Below are 22,052 nucleotides of genomic sequence, written 5' to 3'. Positions count from 1 at the left end.
CCACCGCTATGATGGAAAACAATGATATGCCTGCACTCACTCTGAGTCTCCAGGCATGTGTTCAGCAATTTGTCAGTACCTCAGTAGAGAACTAATGATGAAGGATCTATGGAAAAGTTAATCCAGCTGCACTGCAATAATTAGAAGGTGTTCATTAAAGTCCAACCCAGTCTGCAATATTGGGGTACATGACAAATCTAGACAAAATATTGCACCACTTCTTTTATTTTCAGTAATATTGCAAAGTTCAGACAAGCACAGTGAAAAGAAGGGAGACAAAAAAAAAAAAAAAATTCATTGAGAATCTGACTGTAAAGGTGAGAAAGATGGTGAGATAAAGTACTTAGGTTCAAAAGCCTGACCTCAATGCCTTCAATCTCTTGGATGAAGCTGTAGCTGACCGACTGCAAAGCTTCAGTGGTCCAAGGATGAAACCAGTCGATGGTTGTGCAATTGACGAGGGCTGGGAACTGACGGGCCCTAATACGCAGGGCAGTGCTCACAGGAGACAAACACAGTACTACCTACAAGGAAGAAAGCAGGGAGAGTCATTCAAGAAAATGTACATTAAACGGTTTTTACAAATGCGCCTCACCGAGCTTGAGTATGACGTGATATACAACCAAGTGCACATCGGAAAACAAACACAGATCATGGATATCAAAGGTGATGTGTCTCTAAAAGGGAAACCCATAACTGGCAGCCATCTGCACCCCCATGTTCATCACCTTGGCATGTGGACAGCAGCCACGTCCCCAGTTGGCTGGAGCAGACGGTGACGCTACCAGAGGCCCTGGCGCAAACATTAGCTGGATGGCATACATGTGTACTGAGAAGAATTTCCTTCCTTTTAACCCCCCAGTTTGTCTGGCATGGTTAATTCAGCTTGTCAAACATATTTAATAATATTATACAGCAGCTGTGCTTTTCATTTCCGAGCTCAGAAATGCTAATGTGTGCGTGTAAGATTTTCTCATTAATTTCTTGTTGTGAATGTCAGTTGTGATGGCACCTTTAAGTGCCATCAAAATTGTCATCTTTGGTGCAACATAGATCTGGTTTGCATTTCCCCATGTGTCTATCAGTTAATGGTGTTTACATGTTCTCCTTAATTGAAGTGGAGCGTACATCTGTAACTTTTAGGAGTAATACTAGCTATATGTTGGCTCCAAAAAGGTTTTTATGAGTTGTTAATTTCCCTTTTTTTAAATTTTTTTTTTTTTTTTTTTTATGTTTGTCTTATTGGCAAAAGCATTTAAGAACATTTTAGGTAAAAAAAAGTGTTCTTTTTCACAGACGACACCCCCTTGGTCTCAGAACGAGAAACCACAAGGTTTTCTCAGACTAATTACAACATTATAAAGGAAACATTAAGATATTAATATGTCTGATGATATAATTGAACATATTACCAAGACAAAAAACTGTTAAAGTGGAAGAGGAACAAAATAATATCTCCAGAGTGATACAGTTAAAAGCACTAGTGGATAAAAAAAAAGAAAGAAACCAGAAAGAATTTTAAAGACGAGACCGTGAGCTGCAGTTGCACTCGCTCTGTAAAGAATCTCCAGCAGTTCTCCCTGTTGTCCAACAGCCCGAGGCCTCGTACCTCAGCTCTCACATCGGACACAATTCCTTTAATCTCCTCCTCACTGAAGAGCTCAGGAATTTCTCCTGCAAGGAACGGTATAGTCATAATCATACAGACAAGCTCCAGTGATGAGTACTTACTCTTCAATTCTACTTTATAATTTCAGAAGGATTTCAAAGACTGAACATGTTTTATAATTGATAATGTGCATTTATGAAGTAAATTCTGCAACTATGATGATATTAGCTCTGTGTCAGGCAAACAAAGGTGAAAAACAGCGTGACTGTTGTGGAGTTTGGGTCTCACCTGATGCCAGTAAGTCATTAATAATGACCAGAAACCGCTCATCAGGTATCTGTGCATCAGTCAGGAGCAAAACCACACGCTGGTTCTTCACTCCAGTCTTTAGGAACAAACCTGCCAGATCCATCTAAACAGAACACACGTGACATGAATGGAAACCTGCAGTGTTCACACTAACGGAGAGTCCACCGGAGAAAATCAAATTGTTCAATATAGTAATCAATTAGAGATCATTAGTCCCATGATAACACCTTGAGTTTTTATGAGGCTATTAAATAATTAAATTGATAAACTTGCTTCATTAATGAAATATTGAAATATTTTCCTGTGGCTTTTAATAGTATCTGACAATTGTTTTCTGCGTCACTGGAGAAGCTGAACAAAATTGAATTGCATCAATATCCTGCATGCATACAGGGAAACCTCGATTTATTTTACACAACAATGTAATTTAAGGCCTTGTCTGCATACTATAACGTAAGAAGTACACGTCAAGGTTTCCTAAAAGCATATTTTATTATGCCATACTATGATTAATGTTCTTCTTGGCTTTAACCTATTAACATCCATATTTACCTTGAGGTCCTGGATACTATAACCCTCACTCAGAGTGATCTGGAAGACTTCCACAGAGGATATGTAGGCAGCCAGACGAGTCAGGCTCTGCTTCCCGCTGCCCCCAACCCCAACCAGTAAGCCATGACCTCTTGGAGCCTCCAGGATACGACTGATGTGACAGCTGGGAACAATACAGCCTTCGTTATTCTTCTAAAGACACAGATTATTATCATTTCTTTATTTATAATCATCAAATGATAATTTCATTAACTTCATTATGTTTCTTATAATTGCTTTTATAATATAGAAAGTAAATACACTCACACATGTTGCATGGCATCTTCAAACAGCACTAGATTCATGGCTGGATGGAGCTCATTGTAGCTTTCCAGGGCATCTGTGAGGACGGTCCTGAGTGCAGACCAGTCTGTGACAGGAGCATAGGAGGGTTCCTCACCCATTTGGGCAAAGTGGCAATAGAGGAGGGGCTGCTTTTTCACCTTTTTGTCCTCCAGTCCCTGGAAGAGGATGAGCATAATAAAGCTTTTGGTCAGTGTTGTTCTGAAGGTGAAGAACAGCATTATTCATTCAGTTTATCAGACTCTGAATTGCACCTCAAAGCATTCATGCACAGTCTCCATCTGGAGCTTCCGGAAAAGCTGCAGGTCCTTGTCATCCACCAGTCTGTCTGAGTACACTCTGCAGGACTCATGGAGCCATAACAGTGCCAGGTCACTGCTCTCTTTCACATTCTCAGGCCCAGAGAAGAGGATGCCCTTCATAGCACAGATAATCATGAGTATTTTACTCATAATTTCAACTGTAAAATGTTCTTACAATGAGCACTACCTGAAAGACGTTTGATATGTCTCGAAGATTAAATGTGTAGTGAAACTTGATGGCTGTAGGCAGAAAGTTGTAAACCATCTTGTGATGAAGAGTTATAGCAGCTTGGACCACAGCTGCAGCACTCTGATGAACCAGGGGACTGAAGAGCTGCTGCTTCAGATGGCCACAAATGATCTGACCGAAGATTGACGTCTGAGCCTCAGATGAAGGAAAGCTTACTGCAAACACTGAGAAATGTCTCTGTAGAGAGCAAAGGCATATTCAAATTTCAGAAAATGTAAAGCAGTACATAATACACTTGCTTTGGGATGACTTCCATCTAACCCACAACACTTCGAAAGTATAAATAGCAGGCATTCTAAAATTAGTATATATATATATATATATATATATATATATATAATATATTTAAAATAAACACTAAGTACTTGTTATTTTAGGAGAAGTAATAGCTACATGATCATAATACATCTCTATGATGTCACTTCAGTATAAAACATTGTCTTAAAATCTGTAATATGATGTACTTATGCTCCAAGAATTAGTTTCTTGAAAGACCAGATGGTGCACCTTCTCTGCAAACAGAAGTTTCTGCTAAATAAGATTTACTTTGAACACTACTCAAGATTTTTGACAGGTCTTTGAAAGTACAGATAGACTGTGCTTAAGGAAAATGTAGGATAAGAGTCTGTGCATTATTTTATGTATACTCTAATTTGTATTTATTGAAAGATAAACTATATTTCAAGCATTTAATGGCATTATTCCAATGCACTTGATTGTATTGATAAAGTAATTATGCTGATATGATTATTTCTTTTAACGCCACTTCTGAAAATAAAATTAAGGGCAATTTAACTGACAAACATACCTGTAATCTGGGGTTGATAATGAAGCTCCCAGCAGTTGGATTCATGCAGGCAACATACTGCGTATTGTGTATTTCTTTTAGGGTCAGTTTCTGTCTGCCATACCTACAGAGAGCAGGAAATTGAAGAAGCTTTCAATAAAAAAAAAGAAAACAAACTGTCATGAGACCCAAATATATAACTGAAAAAGTGGTAATGTGGATTCATATGTTTACAATTTATCTATATTTTTGTCACCCCAATTGTCCATACTGTAAATTTACTGTGTTACTACTATTGTACGTCTGTCTGTTATGGAGACATGATGTTTGGGCTTCTCACCAGTGTCCATAATCCAGATGCTGGCGTATAAGTGTGTGAGGCTGCACTGTTCCATAACTGTCAACAGCTGGCATGTTCATGTCATCTATAAAGTAGACCAGCCTCCTGTTGCCTACAGGGGCGTAGCTTCTGCCTGCCCTTTTCTCTAATGGTTGCTCTAGGATCACTGCAAGAGAAAGTAAAGTGTTTTGTCAGAAATGAACAACAGCAACAGAAAAAACATCAACCAAACCACAGTTAATTAACACATGCAGGAGAAATAATAGCTAGAAAAAGTGAAACCATCTTTAGAAATGCAGGGATGTCTCATGACTAGAAATCATACAAGAGGGTGACGTTTTCTCCCCCTCAAGCCTTTCTGAATCTAATGACTGCCAGCAGATGGTGCTACAGTTTCCTTGATGTGCTCCTCTGTATCACAGAACAATCAAAAAAAACACTCACCCTGCAACATGAGGGAGGTGGTGTAGTAGTTGAAGGGTACTTTTGTGGTCTTGTAACTATCTGGCAGACAGTTTAACTTGTTCTTGACAAGTGCAGTCTTTCCCACTCCAGCATTCCCCACAAGCATCACTGGCTTTCTCTTCTCCAGCAACAAGTCCATGAAGTACCGAAGACGCACAGTCTCTGCTGTGAGTACCAGAACAGCCTGCAATCATAGAAACAGCAGGAAGACACAGAACAGAAACATACATGGTTATTATGGCTTTCTTTGAGTGTGATTTATTGACAGACATGTGTTCAGTGAATTGTATGTGATTTATAATTTCTTGTATTTCCCCAGAACACCACAACTATTCTGTCATAATAGCATCATTTGCTCAGAACAAAACCCCACTAATTATGGCTCAGCAAGAGCCTTTGGAGAATTCACAGCTGTATGCAAGAGCATACAGAAAGACAAAAGAGCGTGGGTGATAGCTCAAGCCTTGTTGCTCATGCCTTCACCCCCACACAGTCTGGTATGGGGAGTAGTAGATGGTAATCAGACACAGTGGCAAGCCTATCATCCATTTTAGCACCCGTGCCATAACCTCGTGATGTGACTTTACCCTCTCTTATTATGTTCACTGAGGCATACATACATTTTTAATATGACTGTATTGTTCATTTTTGGTTATTTTTCCTTAAGAAGTTTACTTCTTGTGATTATTTGTCAAACCACTTTGAAAAGTTTGCATTTCTTCTCGAAGGTCCTCCTCTTGTAGATGTAGAAGGGAATATTTTTTTTTTACCTGTAACGGTGTACAGGTTTCCATTTCAAACGGAGGCACGGTATCACTCCAGGGCAAGAACCGTCTGGTTTGATGGTCAAGGTAGAAGTCAAACACTGTCCCTTGTGCTGGCAGCTTCACCGTCTTCATTTCTTTGGTCCACCACTGACTGAACTCGAGCCGATAATCATGGAGCTGGACAAACCATCAAAGACATAACATTATGTATCAGTTCAGATCATTTCATTTGGACAACCCCACCATTAGTCCAAATGACTAACAGTTATATTGTTTTTGGTCACTTGACACTCTTGACATGTCTCTCAACACAATGCACTCTGTCATGCATCACTTTATATGTATACCTTTAAGAAGAAGATAGAAGTAGACAAAGCAAAGACAAAATGGAGTGATAAGTAAGTGAACTATTATGAGGATTATTAACAAACTACCCAATAACACTCTCTACCAGTCCTTTATGTTGTCCAGTTACACATTTTTCTGTGGAAAAAAGTAATTTCAGCTGAAGGACAACTGCTATGTTTTGAGCACCCAAGAATTTTTTTTTTATTATTTGTCATGTCAAAACTTGTGCACCCAAATTGTCCATATAGTTGCAATATGTAAATTGAGATGTAAAATAAAATTTGAATTATCATACCCTACTTAAATTAAACCAAATAAATACCTGATCTTGATACAGGGTGCCACCAAAAGCCCAGATGCAAGCAAAAGTGAAATAGGTCTCGTAGATTTCACGAGGGGATTCAGAGGGAATATTTTCTGGTGTTAGAAGGCAGTCAAGCAAAGTGCAGAGTGTCTGAATAAGAAGGAAATTATTACTGTTATTATTATTAAATTGCAATTTTCTGACTGTAAAGGCAGATAAAAGAAGAAATGAATATACTGTGCATGCTTGTGTGTTATGTACCTGCACCATAGAGATCTCTGGGATGGGAGTGATTGTCTTGAAAGTGTTTTTCATCTGTTCTAGACAACGTGGAACATATTTCTCAAACAGTATGGTGAGGTGGGCCCTTTCTGTTTGCCGCTCCCGTTGGTCGATCCAGCTGGCAACGTACCTGAGCAACAATGCCAGTGTTATGTTATGTTACAAAAACAGCATTGCACTGAAAACCTCTGAAATTACATGAATGAAAACAGAAAGGGTTCTGTGTAACTCACGGGTTCCAGCCCAGGTCCTGCTGGTTCACATAGAGGATTCCCGCTCTAGACACTGTGGCAGGAGTGGCCATCCTTAGGTGACTGATTTCAAATACCAGTCTCATGGATGAGGTAAGCGACACGCGCTCATTACTGGCCAGAGTCAGTACCTGAAAGACATTATCCAAATATCATGATATTTAAATGGTCAATATGTCAGACAACTCTGCCCAAACGATAAGGAAAACACTTCCATATCTCATCAGGTCTGACAGACTTGCTTTAGAATATTTCAAGCACAAGATCCCTGTGACATGATTCATTGCTCTGGAAAAGGACTTCCAAATACTCACACTCCAGGAAGTGATTGCTGAAGGAAGGGGAAAGAAACATCTTTTTTCTCTTTACACCACCTTGCTTGCTATGTGTTGTACAGCGGTGTATGTCTGAACAGGAGGGAGGTACCTTGTTGTCATCCATCACTGTGTTGAGTGATTCAATCCACATCGGATCAATGTCTCCATCCAACACAATCCACTTAGGCCCCAGGTGAGAGATGTTTGCCTGCTCTCGCATCAGTGATGAAAGCAAACCTTACATATAGATTCAGGGATGTAAAGAACAACAGAGAGAGCAAAGTATAAGCATTGTTTACACTTGGTGTGAGTAAAAACGACTTCTTGTGTTCACATTTTGTTATCTTCATTAAAATCCAGTTCCATTTACCATCTTTCCACTCTCGAGTTGCAGGATGGATGAAGCCAAACAGTTCATCTCGGTCGATTGCCTTTGGATTAAGGTCATTCCATACCGGCTTCCTCTTCAAGTTTACATAGGTTTTATGGAGAACTCTCAATATCTGTTGAAAATGTCAATACTTCACGTTTGACACCTATTTTATAAAATCAAGTTGAGCATTTACTTTAATAATTTTTTACGCTTAAAAAATTAACCTGGCTTTTCCCAGTCCCTGCATTTCCAACAACAAAGACAGAGTGACGCACTGCCATGAGCTCCTCCAGCTGCACCACCTGACAGAAGAAAAGATGTTTACAAGAAAATTCTTTTATTCTCTTTTTGAAAGGTGGGTATAAACCAAATCATGTCAAACCTTGAGGATAAAAGTCTCCTCAGGCTGCTGTCGGAGCTCCAGAGCGGTCGTCCGGATGGCCTTTTCAAATTCACAGTCTCTCTCTCTTTCCACCTCCAGGCCTGGGAATAGATCTCCCAGCAGCCCCAAGAAGATAGCCACATCCTCAGTCACAATTTTAGGCATGTTGAAATCCCGCAGTGCACGCATTAGCACCTAGGAATTAATGTGCATTCATATGTAAGAAAATGCTTATATCTAATGTGGTTAGGAGATGACATCCACATATAATGTCACCTGATCATCTGGTCTTGTCTTGTCTCTTCTTCTCAGTGCTCCTGCCAGAACCAGAACAGGCTTGGCAGCACGTAAACCCCAATCATAGTGATCCTAATAGAGAAGGAAGTGAAGATTTGCATTCCTGTGTTTTCACTTATCAAAAATCCTATCATACATAGTAATAATACTCACATGTTTTCATGCTTTTCTGTGCCCCTGAGGTATAGCTGAAAACATTTATTACTAGTTCCCTCTGTTCAAATCCAACATTGTGGTACTACTAAGTGCTTTTCTCCTACCTGCTTGGAGAGCAGTTCTTTGCAGAGATTGTGCAGAGTGATAAACTTCCTGGCTAAAACCTTAGCACCACGGAAGCCCTCTGCCACCAACATGATCTCACAAATAAGTTCTGTGTCGGGCACCACCATGGCACAGGGCCTACAGCGAGACACAGACAGTGCAGACAATGAACTCTGTGCAGAATGAAGACACACTATCAAGAAAGTTACTGTATTGTTCCCACCTGAAAAGAGCCTTGAGGTTCTCGGGTAGCTCTGTCCTGCCGGCATAGCCAGGATTCATAGTGATGAAAATCCCAACAGAGAGTTTTAAGACAATCTCTTTATCAAGGAACAGGAACCTATGAGGTGTCACACAATGTGAATTAATTTTTCAACATGCACTGTTATATGATGATGCATTCAGCTTCAATTACTGACCTTTCCTTTTTGGAGCGAATGGCGTCCTGAATGGTTTTGACCTGCACCGCTACAACCGACAGAACATCCACCGGGATACGGTTGAATTCATCAAAGCAGCCCCATGCTCCAGTCTGGGCCAGACCCTTATAGATATTTCCAATGGACTTAACATAAACCGAAAAGAAAGTTTGCATTAAAACATATTTGTTTACTCAAACATCTAAAACAAGTTAAAAAAAAAAACAAAAAAAAAAACAGACCAACTGAAATAATCATGAACTCTGATCTGTTGAACTTTAAACCTTGTAGTCCATCTGTTCTGAACAGTTGAAGATGTACACCATGACACCCATGGCTCTGCCAAGATCCTTCGTTGTCTCAGTCTTTCCTGTTCCTGCAGGACCAGAAGGAGCTCCACTCATGGTCAGGTGGAGTGACTGAGTCAAGGTGATGTAGCACCTACACTTGCCAACAGCACAAGGAGGAATACGAATGTGCTGTATGATATGAACTTATTGTACTGAATGTGTGCATAAACTGAAAACTGATATGCAGAAGAGTTACCGGTCTGTGAGGGGAGTAATGACCAGACGAGGTGTATTTCCAAGATACTCGTAAGAATATAGGAACTGAGCATCACAGATGTTAATGTAGCAGTGATGGAGCTGTTCATTCCAGCAATGTCGAAGCTGTGAAAGCCACTGGAAGGCCTGTGAGGTGGTGACCTGTGAGCATAAACGGCTGCTATCAAATTACATCAGAGATAATCTGTCACAAGAAATATGGTACAGATGTGGGGTATTTTAATTAATCTATTTTAGTGAAATAAAAGTTGTGCATCCCTTGTTTATCTTTTGCAATCAATATATATATATTTTTACAGAATGGCGAATTGTACTGTTGTATATTTAAGTTAGTCGTGTTATTATTATCAAATATTATTTCAAAATTAAAGCTACTTTTTCTCTTTTGCAAATGGAAAACTGAACTGTTGCCATAAAGGTTGCCATTTTTAATAAATTATAACCTGATCTTAAATAGGCAAAACCAAAAATCGCAGTTATATGTTTATTTATACATCGATATGAATTCTATTTTAATGCCAAAGTTTGCTCAATCCGACTAAAATGAAATGCTGTTTCGTGGAAAGATTCACTTGTGTCAACCTTTTGAGCGATGAGGCTGGCAACAACATCTCGAGTATGGATATCAATGGTGCATATAGTCATGATCTTCTGTCTGTCGCTGGAGCTCAGCTCTCCCAGCAACAAGCCAATCAACAAGTTAAGCTGAGAAATCTGTAGGGAAATAACAGATTGAAAACAATGGCAAGGAAAACAGAAGTTAAGAGAATAGTGACAATTTAAATTCACTCATGGGACTGAATCAACAGCAATAACACCAGTTGGTTCGAGTTTCCTGTCTTACTTGTACTGTTAACTATTCAATGTCATTAAAATTTTAATCCATGCAGAACATCATAAACTGGCAGTATATGAATGTGGACCTTGTGTACTTTAAAGACAATCAAAATTTGTCTTGTGTTCTTGTTTGGACTAAAACAGCACTGGATGGATGTCATTTATCCCTGGTCCTGTATGACAGCAGATCCAATCAGTGCAGTGCAGTGGGTTGAAGGGAAAGACAGATTATTCAAACAGCAGCCAAGGACATGTTAACCTTAAATACTGCTGATGAAACTGACAAGAGTGATAATACAACTGTGAGCATACCCCACGATGAGGCTCCACAAGCCCAGCTCGGGTCACTGACTGTGAGGTGATAATAATGGCATGATTGAAAATAATAAAATAAATGTGGGAAATTTACACTATTGATTTATCGATCGATCGAAGTTTCTATTAATCTATCAAAAATATTGTGTATAATAATAACTACTATAACCCAAAAACCCATGATTTGTGGTGGTGCTGTACTGAATCCAAATTTTGCAAGCAGTTTGTCTTATTTCAGGTACAGCTTGCATTTATTACAGTCAAATATAATACACCACAAAGTATGACATCAACAATATAATACTAAATCAACAACCCTTTTTCACTATCATGAAGATATGTAACTTCATGTACCTGACAAGCAGTGACAGCTTTTCTTTCAAAGCTGCATTTAACTTAAATATTGAAATGTTAGTGTGTAAATCATCATAAAATGTACCTGTTTCTTGTTGTAGTCTTTTAGTGCAGACTCAAATCCTTCCTCTAGTCTTTTAAACACAAGCTCCATATCACTGCTCCACCAGATCTGAGATCCAGTGAGTGCAACCTGGGCAGGGAAGTCGAAAATCCACTGCTCTCTGGGTCTGTCCTCATACTCATACACAGCTTCAAACAGGTGACCCCGGACACTTTCCTTCATAGACTCCTCGAGACAAGTAAGCCATGCCTCCACCTAATGTAAAATAATGTTTACCAGTGGTTAACTTATTTTATGAAGCATAGCTCATTAACACTCTGACACCGAATATGATCTTACCGGCCCGTAACAACAACATTCAGTCTGGAACAGGACATATTCTCTCTCTTTGCTGTACATGCCGACAGCAAGTTTAGGATTATCCGACTGTTCATTTTGAGCAAACTCAAGATCTGACATGTTGTCGAAGAATTTTGACAGATGGACAGTTACCTACAAAAGACAATTAGTCATTACATTTGTCATGATAGACACAACAAGCATTATGATAGTGACATGAATGAACACTAAACAAAAACAAAAAATGAATTCAACGTAAATGTACTTCTGTGGGACGACTGCCTTTAGAGAGGATGTCCAACAAATCTGCAGATGAAATGAAGTAGAAACGTGGAAAGGCAAGTCTCTTTGTCTCCAGGTATTCGGTGAGAGCTTTCTCACATAATGCCAGCCTGTGGAAGAGGGCATAGGGACAGTAAGCAGGAGGCTTCAAACAGTATCCTGAAAGTTCAATGAAGTAAACATGAACCTTTGTTGTAGATCCTCTAACTTCTCAAAGAGATGAGGTTTGTTGGTGGCCTCGATGACATTTTCAGTCTTAGCACTGTCCAACATTAACTCCTAAAAGAACCAAAGAAAACAGTGTTTACAATAATGACAACAATGGACTTTACATGACTACACAAGGGGCATTTGAGTGCAGACCTGAAATTCTGCATCTATTGCTTGGAATCTGTGCGTATCTGCAGGCAGCTGCTGGCAAATGTCGTCAAATCCTTTAAAGATGCTTTCGAGGTAGGCCCATGTCCTTTGGACCTCCATCCAGACCGTCAGCACCGAGTCAGCCACAGTCAGCTGTTTCTGTAGTTCCACTAGCTGGAACAGGAAGTGATCTACATGCTTGCTCTGAAAGACACTCTGGAGCTGAACCTTGAAGGGAAGGAAAAATAAAAATTAGAATGGCCTATCTAAAGGATTTGGTCCAATTAAAGACTCAAAGTGCACCAAATTACCACCCGATATGTGGCAAGAAAATGCCATGTCTTAATAACCAGATATCATAATATATATCAGTTTTATTTGCAAACCCATTCCAGCTCATTAGCATGCCAACCTATAAAATGTGGGGGAGCGAAAGTGACTATTCAAACAAAGACAGAGGCACTAAAGTGGCAAGACTTCTAATTGCTGGCTGTAACCCGCCAATACATCTGGTGTACATTTTCAAAGACTGCCACAGTGCAACAATGCCCTGTGTTCTCTAGCAGCTATAAATCTAAAAGGACTCAATAGGGACCTCTCTGCTCTCAGCTGTGCTGTCAGACACTCAAGACAGGGCGGCCCTTTCTGCACTCTCATCTCTATTCAGCATTCAACTATCAGCGCCTCTCACAGACAACCAATCTTGAAAGCAAGTTGTTGTGCTTTACAACCTTTATACATTTTTCTATTTTGTGAGGTCACAAGTAAAATCTCGTTAACATTTAGGTATCTACCTGATGATCTTCAAGAGTTTCAATGAGTTCCTCATCACATTTAAGTAGTGGCACAGAGGTTTGGTAATGTTCTTCGTATGAAAGCTCCATTGACGCCCATGTTTGACCTATCTCTGTTACGACCTGAAATAAAAATGGACAGCATATTGATGACAATGTTTAAATAATACAAAATGTATTCCCTACTATTTGTACAGAACACATTTTGCTAAAGGACCATGTTTCCAAGGTTGGCTCCAAGCTCGATGTCATTAGTTATCTAATGTGCATCCTAAAATAAAAACGTATGTAGTGTTAGGCTTTCAGGTTTTGATACAGATCTGGATTTTAAGTACTGCAAGGAGTCCTGTTTGTTTGTTCAGCACATTTCTCTGCATGCAAAAACATACAGCTCTTTGAAGTAGTGTTTGTAATAACAGCCAAATGGAATACATGTTTGCTTTGAAGCGACATGGTAAGAGTAACTCTTACTGTATTCAAATCTCACCACAACTTTTCAAAGTTAATGCTAGCTGGTAAATTAAAAAAAAATACTTTACCAGAAATGCTGTTTAGTATGTTACATAATATAATGGGTAATTATAACTAAAAGACTACTCGTGTTTTTGTGTTTGTTCATGATATATTTCTGATTGAAGAAAAACCTTCTCTATGGCCATTTCTTTGACCGCCTTATCCACTATGTTGCGAACGTCGTCTTCAAACAAGTGGAGCTGCAAAGACAACAGGTCTTCCAAGGTGGTATTGTCCGTCACAGTGAAGTCCATCTATTCAAAAATAATTACAGTCATGAAACAAAGTCTCAGATTTCTATCTGTTCTACAGTAAGACCTCTGCTGTGTGTATGTATGCACCTCTGTGGCTCTAATTAGCTGCACCCAGTGGCGCTCTCGTATTGCCAGGTTCTGCAGTTGACTCACGGCCCGCAGTGACGTCAACAAGTTCTTTACATAAAGGTCTAATCCAGAGTACACATCCCACACGCGGGCCTCTTTGTCAAGCTTCCGTATGCCCTACACAAACAGAAGGTAGGTAAACATAATTAGTTATTAGGGGCATCTGTTACAAACAGCAATGGTGCATGACAGCAAGACAGCAGGAGAGATGAGTTGGTGTGATGTAGCACTGCTGGTGACCTCACCTTGGCAAACATCCTCAATTCTGCATCCATCTGGTCCACGTTTATCTGCCGCCATTTGGTCATTGTCCAGTTTTCTACACTGCTCTGAATAGATAAAGACGCATGGAGAGGGGTCAATGGGCTGACGGTGCTTAATGGGGACATTTAGAGGCTACAGGGTATTCAAAGACTCACGGACAGCCTCCAAGAGGACAGACAGGTCAAGTCATTAAGTTATTGAGTATTGAGGTCGGGTGACGAGGCATTTGGCTGGATATCCATTCCCTCAAGAATAAGGACATTTAGGTAAACAATATAGATGAAGCTACCCACCTGCACATATACAACATTGTCCCACAGTTCTTTGAGGACCGTGATCTCTCGTCTGCAGAGCTTGATGTCCCTGTAGTCAGGAATAGTAACATCAAACAGGTTTGTGGACTCTTGTAGCTCTCCAACTTCCTTCTCCATTTCCCGGATTGCTTTTTCAGACTAGAAAACACATGGCTCTTGTCAAGCAACATGTACAGTACAATACAATGTAATTTTAATCCTTTAATCAAGCAATCGTTAAACTCCTACTTTCTCCAGACTGACGTAGGGAGACGTTGCGTTGGAACTAAAGGGTGCCGTTGCTCTGAACATTTCCCTGAATTTGGTTTGTTTGACCTAAGAAATAAGATACCAGCTTCATTATTTCACAGTCGGAAAGATATAATACAATAGCTTCCACACTGTGTATATGCAATCTATCTGGAAATAAAAGATAAAAGTGATCTGTCACCTCAAAGTCCATGCATCGCCTTCGTAAAACCAGCACTTCTGCATTCTGCATGGGTGCCACCTCATGTCTCACTTTTAAGGCCAGTTTTTTAGCCCCACTCCATTTCTCAGGGAGTTCCTGTAGAAACAATTATTTTGATTATTTGAAGCCCAGATGTGCACAAAAATCAACACACAGTATTACAATTCTTTGTACATAAATTATGATTTGTTATCTGTTAGTAATTGAAAGTGGCATGAAAATAAACCAAATTATTTTCCTTACCTCCATTTGAGAGTAGAACTGGTCTGGTATGGTCACGCCGTACCGTTCCAGAAGGATTATTGTGTCTCTAAGAGGCTCAAACATCTTGTCAGTGGCTTTTTGTCTGTATCTGACTGCCAACAGGTGACTCATAACTTCCACAAAGCCCCGGTGGTCCGTTTTAGTCAAAGGATGATTCAACCCTTCAACAGTGGCTCGGATGAACTTCTGCAGCTCATCAAGACTGAATGGGAAAGCTTGCAAAGTAAGAATAACTGATATCATAGTTTAGTCTGAATTAAAGAGCCATGCAGAAATTAATTTTACCTATTAGTGACATATGTCAAGAGATGCTTTTTCAAAAGCCAGCTCCACTTTTTGACAGTGTTGAGAAGGCTGACTTTAAAGAACTTGATATCCACCCGAAACCACTCATCAAACACTTTGAAGTCTTCAAGCCGGGAAATTTCACCATACAGAGACTCGTAACACTCAATCTGTAAAATTAGGACAACGACAGACGTTAAAATAAAAAATAAAAAACGCAATGTTTTGGAAAATATAATTCACGAGTTTACTAAACTTTTCACCTGTTCTTTGAAGTTATCGATTGTAGGGGAGTTCTCGGGGCGCACATCAGCTCGATGAGCCTCCATCTCCTCTGTTGTAAGGACACGTCCATACAGGAGAAACCGGCGGAGAAATTCAGCCCTGTCATCTTTCCATAGATGGGTGTAGCAATCAAATTTCCGCTGGTAATTTATCGCTTTCTCCAGAACATTCTCCACACGCTCCATAATTTCTTGCCTCAGGTCCAACAAATCTAGCATGTCATCTATTACATCCTGGAAGAGTTATAAAATATGACATAAAACATCAGGTGTAGCCACTATTTGTAAAAGAATACAAGATATGAGTTCTGCAACTTTAGTACAGCAGGAGACGCCATTTTTCCAAATAACTGACTTAGTAAAAATATTTTAAATCTAACAATGTACAAATACAAACTTCTACACATAAATTTCACTTGATAATACCGAGGAGGTAACTGAATATGTGCCTTTTACAAGCTAAATTAGACTAATAAAACACCCCAACCCAGTCTACTAATATTCTAAAACTAGGAAAGCTACAGTCTTTGTGCTTGTGAGGACAGGTCTATGGCCTATGAACACCAACTAGTAATCCAACAATTTGAAATGACAAGCATGTTAAAACAAACATTGTTGTGTCACTTTTACTGGAAAAGCAAAGAACTGACTTTCTTCTTTCTGTATTTTCTAAACAATTGCAGTGTGAAAGAAAACCTGTATTTACATTCAAATTTAGAGCAGAGTACCTGATAGCTGTCCGTGCAAAGGTGAGCAGCAACTCTCCTGATATTCACTGAAGTCTTGAATATATCTCCGACCAGTCCCTCCATCAGCTCATAGAGGCCATCTCCTGCATCTCGCTCCATTGAAGGAGTGAAGGTCATCCCCGAGCTACTCAGCGTCAACTGAGCCTCAAACAGAGGAGCCCTGATCGGCCATGACTCCATGTTGTCCACAAAGAACTGAAGAGAGTGGTTGATGTAGCTGAAGAGCCCCTCCACCACCATCTCATCCACATATTCCAGGTAGGATTGCCATGCTTCAGAAGCAGGGTCAGCATGGAAAAGAACCAGATTCTCCTGGTTAAATGTGGGATATTAGACAGTGTATCAATTTTGATTTGATTTGATTCTGAGCAACAGTGAATAAAGTCTAATTTAATGTTCAGGGCTTTTATATATTATAGCATAACAAAAGTAGTTTTATCTGAATGGCTTCCCAAGCTCTGAAACATGTTAAATTATTAGTACTAAAATCATTTTTGGAGGTCAAGAAAATAAATTAAGTGACTAGAACTAAACGTTCAGAAGCTAACAGCATAAAAAAATTTAAAAAAAAACTCTGGACACATGAAACAGATATGGGGATTTGATTTACGTTGACATTTACTATCATATCTGAATCATCTTTTCATCAGGAAACTGAGTAAAAAAAAAACCACAAAGAAAATGATTAAATTAACAAAATGCAAAGGAACAAAGTTTGAAATTGCCGTTTAACTGTTCTTTAACCTGTTGAGGATAAATATATATACAACATGCTACTTTGGAGCCAGGCCAGTACTTTTATCTTTTTTTAGTGTGTATTTACAGTGCAGCATCACAAGTATTCATGACAAATCTATAATGCATAAGAATGAATATTATCATAAATGCAGCCATACACACCTGCACCAGCTCATGTATGAAGTCTCCATCCTTCTTCATGGAGCTGTACTTCTTGCTGACACAGTCTCCCCTGTCATCCAGCTGTATGAGTGAGCCTCTCTTATTGTCCTTTCTGCAAAACATGGTCTGTTTGCTCCATGCTTTCATCACTGACTGAATGGCATCGCAGTTTTCTTTGGCTCTACTGACTCGACGTACAAGGTCTTGGACGAGGTGTTTGGTGGTGCTGATAAAGGTCCAGCAGTCCTGGTCCTGCCATGTCAGGATGGTCTCGGCTCTTGTCAGCTGCAGGTCTATGGACTCCAGCTCAGCTGTGATGAGTGGAAGTTCCACCTCTAACACTGTCTGCTTCAGCTTGTTGTGCCATTGTACTAACAGCTGCAAACTGCTCATATACTGGAAAAATACAATTGTGGAGAAAACGTGTATGTGAAGGATATCAAAAAGGTGGGGCATGTGTGCAAATTAGTATAATGTTACATGTTTCTTTCGTACCTTTGTGAACATGTCACGCTTCTCAAAAACTGTCAGTGCAGCTGCAGGGATGTTGATCTCACTAAGCGTTTGAATGTACTTCACATCTTTTAAGACTTCAGTCAGCTAAGAAGTGAAAGGGAATAGTAATTAACACATACACACTGTGCACAAAGTCTGTCAGCAGCATGCTAAAAAAACAAGACAAGACTTTTTTGAAAAAGATGCAGCTGGAGCCAAGGAATAATTGAACACAGGCAAGCAATGACTTGCATCTGGAGTTTACACTATTAGAACAATGTTATTATTTTGCCATACCTACTTAACTAACTAAATCTCTGTTTTAGGGCCTTTTTGGAGGGCCAATTACCAACCAATTTGACTTGTTTTTAAGAGACATGTTGCAAAATCAGCAGAAGAGGAACTTGGATAATTATTGAGCATTATAAATTGTCCACAAAGGGAGTGGAGGACATGACATCACTTACCTTTGGAGAGAAGTTGACTGAGATCAGGCCAGTGGAGGTGTTTCTGGAGATTAGTGGCTGGTTCAGGTTGCTCAGGCAGGCTTGTTCCAAACCATTACACCAGTCAGAGTGAATATCCTCCTCATACTGGTCCAGGAGACTCAACATCTCCATGTACATGTGGTGCTCATTCACCATCTCCACACCTTCTGCAGGCCTAGAAATGTTACATGAATAGTCAATTTTTCATCTTGTTACATGCATGTATCTATCCGTTACTCTACGTTAAGCAATTATTTGTCACAAACGTATTTATTTAATACATTTTTTATTAACTTTTTACTGACATGTCAAACAGTGAGCTGATTTTTTCCCATGGTCTCTGAATGCGTTCTCTGAGCATTTTTGCCCACTTCAGAGCTGCAGATGTGTGCGCCATGTTCTTCATCAGACCACTCCCCATCTGTACACAAAGTCGAAATGGAAAAACAAACAAATGCTAAATTAACAACATCTATTGTACACTGCATGCATATTGCTAATATATGATTTTAGCCTATAGTACCTGATTAAGCTGAGATTTAAACAGACATTTACATTTCTCCAGTTCTTCTCTGAAATGTTGCTGAAGCAGAAGGAAGTTGGGACTGAATATTTGTCTGATTTCTCTTTTCTCCAGGAAGGGTCCAACAATAGTCAGCACCTGAAAGCCCCAAAAACATAATGATGTCCTACTATTTCAGCATTCACTCACCAGTCACTTCATTAGCAATGCAGTTAACATCACACTACTATTCAGTCATGCTTACTTTCAAAGCTGATTCCAGTCCTGAGCAATCCTTAAAAAACAAACACAGAAGGCTGGCAAGGCGGCACTCAAAGTCTGCAATCCTTATCTTGAACTCCTTATACTCGTTTTCAAAACCCTTAGAACAAAAATAACAATTCAGTTATATTTTATGAGGGACATCAGTGTAAGATTGTCCATTACGACTTTAACAAGAATTTTAATCAATATTGACAAAAAGGAAGGAAAGGAAAGGAAAAATATTTTTAGATGGTTTCACCTGAGAGTTGAAGTCAAGTGGACTGTTTTTACTGTGTTTCAATGCTTCACAGAGGTTACTGAACTCTTTGTGCATATTAGCAGCGTTCTCATTGTAGACTTTCCCTGTAATTCCACCAAATTCTATCCCTTCCATCCTCTGAAAGTCCAGCATAATTTCAAACAATTCCTGCAGAGAAAATTTGTGGTAACAGGAAACAAATAAAAACACAACCTCAGTTTGACACCTGAATTTAATAACAAAAAACTCACCTGCAGTTGTAGCATACGATTAAAGAATTGGTTGAAACGTGAAAATATCATGGCAGATGGGAAATCCCAGGGTGCGTGTTTCACTTGGTTGGCCAGCCTCTCCCTCTGGGTCTGGTAACAATCTCGAAAACCTCGAAAGGCTTTTATCACCCTTGATACCATTTGTAAACTCTCCTCCGTATCCACTCGCAGCAGCAGATCTGCAGAGAGGTATGTGGAGGCCTGCAGGGGGAAAGGTTTTACATCTGCTAATTTGTTCCCGCAGACAGCCAACAACCGCAGTCAGAGTGATGCTGACATCAGAAGCATGCACTGTTTTTAATTTGACATGCGTGTCACTCTATTTAATTCTACTGAGGTTTTGTACCTGTTCAATGAGCAGATTGCAGAGTTCCTGCAGTAACACCACAATGCGTGCTGGTCTTTGATAAGACTGGCAGTTGGTCCAGATGAGAAAGAGCATGTGAAAAAGTGCAGGGGTGTATGTTTCCATGTGAGGAAACCCTCGTTTTTCCAGTTGAGAGAGCTGTGCACGTAGTGGCTGCAGATGGAGGTCAATGTCCTGAGCTTCTTGAAGCGCTTTTTTTTTTTTGGCAGAAAAAAGCAAAGAAACAATCTCAATTTAAAACAACATAATAGAGACAGTGATATTGAGCATCAGATATTTGACAAGATACAAACTACAGTATGTCATCTTGGAAAAATAGACAAACTAATTTTACCATTCAACACATTTTCAATTAGAGTCTTGATTGCTGGATGATAGCTGCTATCCATCATCTCTAACATCTCCGCCATCATGTGAACAGAGGGACTCTGAAGCTGCAAGTGAAAGTTTAAAACACTTTAACAAAGAGTGAAATGGAGGAAGGTGCAAAAAAATTAAATAATATTTTAGTAAAGATCAAGAGGAGAAGGAAGCATACCTGATGATAAATGCTCTCTACATTGCTCTTCTTGGAAGCCCAAAACTTCATCTCTGCATCAGGCCCTGGATTACATCCTGTCATGAGCAGGTCAGATGAATCCTCCTTTAAAATTTTCTGGATCAGATTCGTCCAGTTGATGACCTGGGTCTCGATGGCGTGCGCCAGAGCCCTATCATAGTTTTCATAACTGAGTTGGAAAATAAAAGCCGAGAGGGTTACTTCAATCTTATAGTATCACCAAAGATCAAGCAGTACGCATTTGTGGTCTCACATACGTTTTAAAGGTGCTGCTTGAATTTCCCATCCAATCCATTGAAGTGGGGTTAAGAAGCACAGTTTTCCCCAAAACCTGTCCTCGAACAACAGACGTCTTACTGCACATGCTCTCAACATGTCGAATGATGTCTTCAGACATTAGATTTGGCCACATCTGATGGTTTTTGTAGTTTGACAGCAGGGGCGCGCATACCTAGTGTAGAGACACAGAGTGAATGCACCCAGAGCCCATAAAGCCAGAGAAGCATGAAATCTGCATCACAAACATAACTGACAGAAAATACAACAGAGTTAAATGCTTTTTCACAATGTATGATGGAGGGTATAACAATCACCTGTTCAACTGTGCATGACAGTTGCAGTAGTGGTGGTGGAGACAAGAGACCGAAAAGCAGAAGTTCCCTGAAGTTTTCAGAGTTTACAGGAACAACTCTCTTCTTCAGAATATAGATTTGCTTGCTTTGAGCAGCATCTGGGACCTGCGTTTGAAATAATAAGAAAAGATTTTTAAAAATAAAAAATGTGCTTTTAAATGAAATATGTCATGCCAAATACATCATTTCTAACATTTTTAAGGACCATTTCCTTGTCACAGTAGGATAGTGACAGGTTGAATCAATAACATAAATGATGATTCAGTTCCACTGAGTGTGCTTTTCCAGCTCTAACATGTCAAAATGTCTGCTGTTAAAAAGGTTGATAGGAGAGTCTGCGAACAACCATACCTCAGTAGAAACAACCAGACCACCTTTTTGTGAGGAGGAGAAAAATATAACCGACTTCTTTTCAAAGAAGTCTTTGAGAAGCGTTTGAAACTCCTCGCTGGCAGCACTCGTCTCCCATGTTTGGCCGTGTTGCAGTCGCAAAAGCCCACAAACTTTTCCCTCGACAAACTTTACCCTGGCGTCCTCCAGAAAAGAAGGCACGTTTTCCTCGTCGGACATGACGTTTCTACGACCATGACATACTTCAGTCCCGTCCCGTCACTTCGTTCAACAAAAACGTAAGACAACTTAGTTTGAGGCTGCTCGCGACACTTGCCTCTGCGTGACCCAGTAACTTCGTGTCGTGGTTTTAAGTCGCTGCGTGTACAAACACGGACATGAGCTGCACAGTGGAGGGGGCGGGTCAGCATTCCGTTGCGTAGCAACAGTTCCTCTTCTCAATCACTGCCAGGTATCTAGTTCTGCTTAACTAATTGTGTCGCAAATATATATATATATTTTCCCCAATTAAGGCCATGAAAACGGTGTTCTTATTTCAGTAGCCAATTACTATGTCTGCTACTGTGTACTTTATGATTTGGATTCATA

At 39.8% G+C, this 22,052-nt stretch overlaps 1 protein-coding gene across 1 annotated transcript in view; it reads right to left on the bottom strand.

Annotated features, from left to right (window-relative positions):
- LOC138194339 (dynein axonemal heavy chain 11) overlaps window positions 1-21,814 on the bottom strand; it is a 37,909-nt gene extending 16,095 nt beyond the window's left edge. Inside the window, exons 1-55 of the mRNA XM_069142992.1 lie at window positions 21,465-21,814; window positions 21,075-21,218; window positions 20,739-20,932; window positions 20,461-20,650; window positions 20,257-20,356; window positions 19,902-20,113; window positions 19,535-19,756; window positions 19,284-19,451; window positions 19,026-19,142; window positions 18,782-18,919; window positions 18,564-18,679; window positions 18,238-18,433; window positions 17,771-17,875; window positions 17,276-17,671; window positions 16,355-16,687; window positions 15,606-15,860; window positions 15,343-15,512; window positions 15,037-15,259; window positions 14,773-14,889; window positions 14,571-14,657; window positions 14,322-14,480; window positions 14,010-14,093; window positions 13,723-13,881; window positions 13,513-13,635; window positions 12,869-12,991; window positions 12,078-12,302; window positions 11,902-11,993; window positions 11,698-11,824; window positions 11,433-11,585; window positions 11,115-11,348; window positions 10,106-10,237; window positions 9,504-9,664; window positions 9,242-9,398; window positions 8,958-9,103; window positions 8,762-8,878; window positions 8,538-8,676; window positions 8,257-8,349; window positions 7,981-8,175; window positions 7,823-7,900; window positions 7,596-7,728; window positions 7,335-7,462; window positions 6,891-7,039; window positions 6,637-6,787; window positions 6,394-6,525; window positions 5,727-5,900; window positions 4,936-5,140; window positions 4,492-4,657; window positions 4,173-4,275; window positions 3,302-3,541; window positions 3,067-3,228; window positions 2,777-2,970; window positions 2,471-2,633; window positions 1,898-2,021; window positions 1,532-1,674; window positions 363-524 (exon numbers count right to left, since the gene is read on the bottom strand). Coding sequence (XP_068999093.1) covers window positions 363-524; window positions 1,532-1,674; window positions 1,898-2,021; window positions 2,471-2,633; window positions 2,777-2,970; window positions 3,067-3,228; window positions 3,302-3,541; window positions 4,173-4,275; window positions 4,492-4,657; window positions 4,936-5,140; window positions 5,727-5,900; window positions 6,394-6,525; window positions 6,637-6,787; window positions 6,891-7,039; window positions 7,335-7,462; window positions 7,596-7,728; window positions 7,823-7,900; window positions 7,981-8,175; window positions 8,257-8,349; window positions 8,538-8,676; window positions 8,762-8,878; window positions 8,958-9,103; window positions 9,242-9,398; window positions 9,504-9,664; window positions 10,106-10,237; window positions 11,115-11,348; window positions 11,433-11,585; window positions 11,698-11,824; window positions 11,902-11,993; window positions 12,078-12,302; window positions 12,869-12,991; window positions 13,513-13,635; window positions 13,723-13,881; window positions 14,010-14,093; window positions 14,322-14,480; window positions 14,571-14,657; window positions 14,773-14,889; window positions 15,037-15,259; window positions 15,343-15,512; window positions 15,606-15,860; window positions 16,355-16,687; window positions 17,276-17,671; window positions 17,771-17,875; window positions 18,238-18,433; window positions 18,564-18,679; window positions 18,782-18,919; window positions 19,026-19,142; window positions 19,284-19,451; window positions 19,535-19,756; window positions 19,902-20,113; window positions 20,257-20,356; window positions 20,461-20,650; window positions 20,739-20,932; window positions 21,075-21,218; window positions 21,465-21,683 — 8,928 coding nt within the window. The 5' untranslated portion in view covers window positions 21,684-21,814. The remainder of the gene's footprint in view (window positions 1-362; window positions 525-1,531; window positions 1,675-1,897; window positions 2,022-2,470; window positions 2,634-2,776; window positions 2,971-3,066; window positions 3,229-3,301; window positions 3,542-4,172; window positions 4,276-4,491; window positions 4,658-4,935; window positions 5,141-5,726; window positions 5,901-6,393; window positions 6,526-6,636; window positions 6,788-6,890; window positions 7,040-7,334; window positions 7,463-7,595; window positions 7,729-7,822; window positions 7,901-7,980; window positions 8,176-8,256; window positions 8,350-8,537; window positions 8,677-8,761; window positions 8,879-8,957; window positions 9,104-9,241; window positions 9,399-9,503; window positions 9,665-10,105; window positions 10,238-11,114; window positions 11,349-11,432; window positions 11,586-11,697; window positions 11,825-11,901; window positions 11,994-12,077; window positions 12,303-12,868; window positions 12,992-13,512; window positions 13,636-13,722; window positions 13,882-14,009; window positions 14,094-14,321; window positions 14,481-14,570; window positions 14,658-14,772; window positions 14,890-15,036; window positions 15,260-15,342; window positions 15,513-15,605; window positions 15,861-16,354; window positions 16,688-17,275; window positions 17,672-17,770; window positions 17,876-18,237; window positions 18,434-18,563; window positions 18,680-18,781; window positions 18,920-19,025; window positions 19,143-19,283; window positions 19,452-19,534; window positions 19,757-19,901; window positions 20,114-20,256; window positions 20,357-20,460; window positions 20,651-20,738; window positions 20,933-21,074; window positions 21,219-21,464) is intronic.
- Between the last annotated feature and the right edge of the window lie 238 nt (window positions 21,815-22,052).

Source organism: Embiotoca jacksoni, unplaced genomic scaffold (assembly GCF_022577435.1).
Source record: "Embiotoca jacksoni isolate LCO1_2020_lvr unplaced genomic scaffold, fEmbJac1.0.p SCAF_11, whole genome shotgun sequence".
Taxonomy (NCBI): Eukaryota; Metazoa; Chordata; class Actinopteri; family Embiotocidae; genus Embiotoca; species Embiotoca jacksoni.
The sequence above is the reverse complement of the archived record's forward strand: the minus strand, read 5'-3'. Positions and strand labels throughout refer to the sequence as shown.